Here is a 7866-nt window from a genome sequence, read left to right on the forward strand (position 1 = left end):
TTCTCTGAGGTTTATGATATTCCTTGTCTTGCTGTGAGATTACTAATTTTTTTCATTGTTCTTTTTGCAGGCCAATCACTTCCCCCTAGGAGTTCAAGCTCTACCCCTATTTCCCAGCCAGGCTCAATGAATCCTAGTATGCCATTTACGTCCTCTCCCGATGTCCCAACATCTCAGAATCCATTATCTCTTATCATGTCTCAAATGTCCAAGTACGCAATTCCCAGTTCAACTCCTCTCTACCATGATGCAATCAAAACAATCGCTACTTCTGATGATGAGATGCTACCAGATCGTCCTCTTCTATCTGGTGTCAGCATCGGAGGTATGAAAATAGGGATATCATTACAGACAGAAAATACCTTTTACAGTGGTTAAACGGAGGATTTGCTTAAATTGTGCTGATGTAAGGCAATTTGTCTATGCCATTACAGGAAAAAGCATGACAAAAAGAAATTTAAGTATTTAAATTAAAGTAGGGAGTTTTTTGAATAAAAATAATGCTCCAGTTAATACTTTGTAATTTTAATGAGTTAAGAAAACATTCGTGTTTATTAACTGTTATAATGTGGGTTTTTCATGTATTCATCTTGTTTTATCACCAGGAAATATGGGTAATCCCCAGACGTCACAGATTGGTCCTCACAGTGACCCCCAAAGCCCGATGGGTATTGTAAACCAAGGTCAGCAGCACCTGTCCCACGATTCCTCAGCACCTGTCCTTTCTTCCCCAAACCAAATGGGCATGCCTGCCATGAATTCTGCCATGATGGGAGGAGGAGCACCTGAGGGAATGGGGCCCTGCAATGTGTCGCCTATACCCCAGACGGCAGGGTTTCCCCGCATGCAGCCACCACCACATGGGCCCATGCACTCACCTATTGGAGGCATGTCACAGAATTTCGCTCAGTCTAATGAAGATATTCTGCCACATCAGCAGTTACATCTTCTTAACAAAGGTCATCCTCACCAACGCCCCCCTCACCCACCAGACTCTTTTCCCTCACTTCCCATAGGTGAAGGACCTGATCTAAGTGAAGTCATACGCCCCACTCACACAGGGATTCCTGAGTTTGATCTCTCCCGCATCATTCCTTCCGATAAGCCGAGTAGCACTCTTCAGTATTTCCCTAAGAGTGAGCCACATCAGAATCCACATCAAGGGATGCCATCCCAGCAGCCACAGCAGCTCCTTAAACAGCTGTCTTCTTCTGGGCCTCCGCATAGCAGTGGCCCTTCGTCTAACCCCCACTTGGCAAGCCTACAGAATATGATGGCTGAACAGCAGCTGCCACCTCACCCCTCACATGGTGGAATACGCCAGAGCATGGTCATTCCTCAGGGGGTCTCCAGGGGTATGGTTTCTACTGGGGGCATGGGCCCCATGTGTCCCCCTGGTCATATGATGGGAAGGACAGGGCTGATGCCCCAACAGCAACTCCAGCAACAACAAGCCATGATGGCCAACAGCCTTCTCCACCATCCCTCCAATGCATACGGACCTGGCATGATGCCTTCTCAGCAGCACCAACAGAATCTGATGGCACAGCAGAATATTATGATGATGCAGGCTAAGCAGCGAAGCATGTCAATTGCAGGGGAACCCTTTGGACCCCAGGGCCCACTAATGTCCCCTCAGGGTCCCATGATGGCCCCACCTCATCCACAGTCTGGTATGATGGGCCCACAGTCTCTCAGACAGCGGGGAATGTCTCTGGACAGTTCCATTGGCTATGGTCCCGGAGGTATGACCAATATGCCATTCTGATCCAGCTCAATAAACAGTTCTTAAAAAAAAATGCGTTCACTGGGTTACCCTCCCATTGTGTCCAGAATTTTTCATTGTTATTCTTGTAGTGGTTTTGAAAAGGAGGAATTAAAAAAAAAAAGAAGAGAGAGCAAAAAAGGATTACAACTGATTAAAAATGAAATCACTATAACACTGTTCAATAACAAGTTTGAAGCCATTTTATATAAACTGTAAAATGTGTATATTTCAGAAATGTGTGTATTTGTTGTGGGAACAGCGCAGCAGTCAGGAGAGGAGTGCCTCAAATTTCTATTTGTTTTAATATCATTGATTTATTTTCTCCAACTACCAAACTGTTGTGCAAAGGAATTATATATATATATTATAATATATATACTTGCTGTATATAAGATGCAATTTGTGATTGTTTGCAGTTGTTCTGTATAACTGTGTTTTAATAGGAGTTTAAAAAAGAATAATAAGGATCTCTAACATGGTTTTGTTTTGGTTCTTGTGTTGTCAATTCTTGTAATCTGATAACACTCACAAGGGAACACAGGTGTTGTATAATATATAAAATAAAATCTTTATTGGATTAGCAGTAGTTACAAAACAACACAAGGCTGATATTTGGCCAGCTTTACAACTTTTTTTTGATTGGACAATAAAAAAACAAAACAAAATACAGTAAAAGTAGCAATGAGTATTGTATTATAAGATCACTGTACAGAGGAGGGGTGTTTTCAGGGCATGTACACATGGACTAGAGGACTTTATTACATGAGCACTGTGCTGTTGGTGGTTGCTCCATCAGAAATTGATACCCGACTGTGGCCATGGACTCTGAGGAAAGGCAGGCAGATTCGTCTGCAGCCCAGTTTACAAAGCAGATGTATCATCTCATTGCGAAAGCGCACTCCAACAAATGCATACAAGAAAGGGTTCAGGCAACAGTGCGAGATACCCAGGCTCTTTGTCACTTCAAGCACTTGCAGCATTATTTCTCTTGATTTACAGTCGTCATCCACGATCACATTCTGTTGTCGCAGGGTATATATGATCAAACTGACGTTATATGGCAGCCAACAGAAGCAAAACACAAGTGTGACAAGCAGTGATATTCGAATGGCTCCTTTTTTTGCTTCACTTTTCTGGCTGTTGCACAGAGTAATTACTAGTGTTGTGTAGCAGTAGCTCATGATAACCAGAGATAAGAAAAAACACAAATGATGAAAGACATTGTTGGTCAAAACCCAGTTGCTTGCGTGTGCACCATAACTGTAGTGGTAACAGGCCAGGAACGGTATGCCTGTCGTTGAATTTTTCTGTGTCACTGAGGCAAATACGGCATTCGGTAATGCCAAAAACAAACAGATGAGCCACATTATCATACAAGTTAGGTGCACTGTTCTTGGAAGGCGACTTTGCATACTGGGAATTGCATGAACAATTGCCAAATACCGATCAAATCCAATGCAAGCTAAAAGGACGCTGCCACAAAGGAGGTTCAGATTCTTCAAGAACTCATTCAGTTTGCACATAAAATCTCCAAAAATCCAGCCGGTGGCGCTGTCGGCTACATCGAAGGGAATTGTAAACAAAAGCATGAGATCAGCCAGGGCAAGATGCAGTAGGTAGATCTCTGTGATGCGGAGCTGGCGCCATCGTGTCACCAGGACTGTTATCATCAGGCCATTCCCTGCCACACCCAGGAGAAAAATCACAGTGTACAGCACAGGCAGGAACTGGCCATAAAAACTCTGCAGGACCACATCATTTTCACAAGGGTCATTGGTGAAGTTGCAGTAGTCATCGGTGCAGTTGCAGTAGTCATCGGTGAAGTTGCAGTAGTCATCGGTGAAGTTATCAAGTTCTTCAGGTGTCAGCTTGAAAACACATACAAGAGATCAAATCTCAAATGAAGATTCCCTGTTGTATGCAGTATATGTGATAGTGATCAGACTAATAGTTTTGTTTCATGATGAAGTGAAATAAGACTCATTACAGGAGTGTGAACAGACTCATTTATGTAATGATCAAATACTTCTTTTTTTCCACTGCAGTTTTCTCAGTCTAATGTTTAGGCAGGAAACACTGAATAGACCAGATTGTTTTCACTTCCCTCTCATGATGACTCAGAAGGCATTTCAAGCTAAATTTGACAAATGTGATTCAACCATGGCTAATCATATTTAAAAAAAAAAAAAAATAGTAGCTGGTACAAACACAACTTAAATAACTAGCTGAAAGCCTTGTAGAGTGTGCCGTTTCTCAGTGTTTAATCAAATGTTGCTAAATATGGAAAGAAGTCTGCGGGAAAAATATCTGCAGAAAAATCATTAGAAATGCAAAATATGTGTAATAATCATAACACCGTTACACCAAAAGCTGCATCCTATTCAAATGCAATGTTAACTGTACTGCTGGACTTGTGTGAAAAAAAAAGTCACGTACAAATATTTTTATGATATATTACAGATGTGATTCTCCCTTTTGATGAAATGTCAGATTTTCATAAAGAAATCTTCTCTATGGTAATGATTACACATCTATTTTCTATTGCGAGTAATGTAGACTGATAAAAGGATTATGATTGTAATAAGAAATAACATAACAACCATACAGGTTTTATTTTAACTTCAATTTCCTTTTCCCTCCAAATCTGTGTGTCATCAAATGTGTATTAATAGAAAAAATTACATCATTCATTCTCTTTTCATATAGGAAGAATGTAAAACTCCCAGCTGAGCCGTAGTCACAGGCAGCAGCTACATGTTGCTCATTACATTTAAAATCTCTTGTTTTAAACTAAAACCTCAGTTTAAAACTGAGGCTGAGGTTTGGAAAATGAAGGTACAGCATTATGTTAGTCTTATATGAGACTTTCAGCTTCATAACGATTAACGAGGAGTTACAGAATATGTGACCAGATAGGAAATAACAATAGAGCTTACGTATTCCTTTACGGTTGTGTGTATAAAAACAAAACAAAAAAACAATAAAACAAATAAAAAGTTCTAAATTAAAATATTTAGACAGAATTTCCCATTATACGTGCTACTACAACAAAACTCTGCTGAAGAGTGCTGTCATACAGATTATTTGCACTAACTTTCCATTCATCTCACCATTTCTTATTTTAAGTCTTACCTCAAATGCTGTAAGAGTCATTGTTGAAGCCATGCAGATAAATCTTGGCCCCTTGAATGCATGTGTCACACTGCAGTACTGAAATATGCTTGCACTTCCTCACAGTGCTGGCTGGCTCTATTCGCTATGCTAATGTCTTTCTTTTTTTGGGTTCATGGGCGTCTCTGGAAGGAAAGACACAAAAACAAATCAAAGCTTTAGTGTTATCTATCTACAGTGTTATCTATATTAATCACACAAGAGCAGTAATGCAATTCCAAGTAACTGCACTCCTGTATTCTAGCTTTTGACCAGCACGTTGCAACTGCACTAAACTGAACAGAATTATTTCAGCATGCTTATATACATCCTTCCTCTAAATTTTTTAATGACCGTTTGGAAACATCATCCAGCTCGGTCATTAGTACCAGATTTATGTTTTTACTGACAACTGACAACACAATATAAAGCCCCTTGAGTTGTGATTTGGTGCTATATAAATAAAATTGAATTGAATTGAAAATTTTTATGTTCATGGTCCAGTTTAAGGTTAATATTAACAAGCAGGATGGTGACCGCAAAGGTTGAAAGACCTTGCCATAAAAGCTACTTACAGCTTCAGCATCACCTTAACCACAAATATCAACAGGAAATGTGATTGGGGTTTTTTTTTTTTAATTTAAAGTAGCCACAATCGCACACTTGAGACAGTTTTACAAGCAAGGCTCACAGACAGAAGCATACGAGGCAGACTGCACACTCAGTTCAAAGCAGCAGCCCCTGAATGAATGTGCTTCAGCCTTTTAAAGACACAAGTGTGCCCAATCAGTTGTTGATTGGTCTGGCATCCCTCGGCTGGTCCTATAGATTTTCCCTGGAGGTCTGTTTGAAGGAAGGCTGGCTCACTTCTTCCAAGGCCAGGGTCCATAACAAGCAGGATGGTGACTGCACAGGTTGAAAGACCTTGCCATAAAAGCTACTTACAGCTTCGGCATCACCTTAACCACAAATATCAACAGGAAATGTGATTGGTTTCATTTTTTAATCAAATTTAAATTTAAAAAAATAAAATAAAATCTGTGGGTTAATCAAATAAGGCTATTTCATTAAAGGTATTTAATGATGTAAACATAAAATACTATAAAAGAAAACTAATAGTAAACCATATATCTTTGATAGAGACACATATTGTTCTTAGAAAGATAACAAACCCTGTTTAATCTACTTCAGTCGTCTTTTAGTTTAGACTCTACACAAGATTATTTTTCAAATTTTATCATCTCTTTTGATAGAAAGGAAGTGGGGGTGGGGGCCACGGACATGGTTTCTGTGGTAAATCCGAATGTGGAAGTACAGTGCATACATGCCTAACAGCTGACAGGATGCTTCTCCACACAAGTGATCAAAGTCAGGGTGATTAAAATGACTTATTTGTGATTTCCGTTCATGTCTGCTTAGCTACAGATGCAGAATTTCTCCAAAACAGGAAAGTACATTCTTGCTGCAAAAACAAGAACGACGAGACTCTGCATGACAAAAACAACTAGTGTGGGCTGTAGCCAGCAGCAACACTGCAAATCTGTGCCCTTTACAGAACCAGCCTTGCATTTTAGCTCTCTTTACACAACAAACATCCCTTTTAGCTCTCCACCAAACTAAGGAGCCATTCAGTTTTTCTGGGGTTCTCTTGCATAAGTTTTATATTCTTTGGAAACCATATAAATAGTAAGTGTTTTGGTCCAATCAGTTATAATATACTGCCAATGTCCCCACTTGGAATGATTAAATTGAACTAGACCAAATAAATAATTAAATAAATAATTAAAATATGGAATAATAAATAGCACAGTGTCCACAGTGAAGTCTGCTATCCAAAAGTTACAGATCTGACTCGCGAAATCCACCGATAACAGTATGTTTCTGTATAAACAGGAGAACGAGTGAGACAGTCAGCTAGCTTCAGCTCAGCGAAGCTTCACTCAGCAAAATTTATTAAAAGATACTGAAATATACTTTCTGCTGTCAGATATTATACCCTTATATGAAGGAAAAACAAAATACAGAATCATTTTATAACTGATTCACAACCACCTGATACATTCATAATACACAAGGCCACAAGTAAAATGTAAATAAATCTCTGTTCACCGCACAAAATCATATACAGTGTTGTGCAAAAGTATTAAGCCATCCCTCATGTTTTATATTTTACTAGGACTGCAGTGATTTATCGAAATTTACAAATATAGATAGAATCGCCTTATATACTGTATTTCTAACAAGCTTGAAAGTCATCGTTTGGTATGACCACCTTTGTGTCTTTAATTACAAGCAAGTGTGTAATTAATTTCTTTACAAGCTGAATGTCGCCCTAATCAGAGCCTCCCCTTTATTTCAGAAATGGGAGTAAACATTCAGTGTTGCACCTCTTTTCTCTTTATAGTATCAATATTAATGAAGATTTGAACCAAAACCCCACTGATTTTCAGTCCAGTTCTTGTGTAATTTGGCAAACCTCAGCTTTTTCTCCATGTTTCCTTTCCTTAAAATGGTCACTTGACAGCTGCTCCTATACTGAGACCATTTTTGATAATGCTTCAGTGAACAGTTGATGGATCAGCAGGAGGGACAGACGCATCTCTCAAGTTCTATGACGAGACTTTATGTTTTTTTAGATACTGTTCATCCACCTTAGTTTTTGTTTTTTGTTTTAGGCCTGCTGCCTCTTCTTTTGTCCTCCACTTTTATCAATTTTTTAGAACATACTGCATGCCATCTATTAGCTCTGTGGGAATCACATTATTGGGGCAAAAATTATGTGCAGAAATGTGTTATGTTTGGCATTTTTTATAGATTCAGCCAATGACTGTAGAAAACATTTTATACAGTCACTGTATTCAACTAAAGAAACTGCAACAAATGTTAATGAGTTTATTCATTGTTTTTTTTTTTTTAAAGGGCTGCTAATAATGAAGTGCCAGAAGATA

General features: G+C 39.0%; 2 protein-coding genes across 3 annotated transcripts in view; one reads left to right on the plus strand and one right to left on the minus strand.

The window, feature by feature from the left end:
- Window positions 1–1892, plus strand: part of bcl9l (bcl9 like) — a 28171-nt gene extending 26279 nt beyond the window's left edge. The window contains exons 8-9 of the mRNA XM_084950379.1: window positions 71–325; window positions 606–1892. Of these exons, the coding sequence (XP_084806505.1) occupies window positions 71–325; window positions 606–1768 (1418 nt within the window). The 3' untranslated portion in view covers window positions 1769–1892. The remainder of the gene's footprint in view (window positions 1–70; window positions 326–605) is intronic.
- A 263-nt stretch (window positions 1893–2155) lies between these two features.
- On the minus strand, window positions 2156–5598 carry cxcr5 (chemokine (C-X-C motif) receptor 5). 2 transcript variants are annotated; one of them, XM_084950381.1, is made up of 3 exons: window positions 5494–5598; window positions 4901–5064; window positions 2156–3636 (listed from the first exon to the last, which is right to left on the minus strand). In XM_084950381.1, the coding sequence occupies exons 2-3, from the start codon at window positions 4931–4933 to the stop codon at window positions 2527–2529; spliced, it is 1143 nt and encodes a 380-aa protein (XP_084806507.1). In that variant the 5' UTR covers window positions 4934–5064; window positions 5494–5598; the 3' UTR covers window positions 2156–2526. The 2 variants fall into 2 exon arrangements, with proteins under 2 accessions (XP_084806507.1, XP_084806508.1); XM_084950382.1 differs by lacking the exon at window positions 5494–5598 and having other exon boundaries at window positions 4901–5205.
- Window positions 5599–7866: the final 2268 nt, after the last annotated feature.

This window comes from Perissodus microlepis, chromosome 14, assembly GCF_051167445.1.
Source record: "Perissodus microlepis isolate ML-2025 ecotype Zambia chromosome 14, ASM5116744v1, whole genome shotgun sequence".
Classification (NCBI taxonomy): Eukaryota; Metazoa; Chordata; class Actinopteri; order Cichliformes; family Cichlidae; genus Perissodus; species Perissodus microlepis.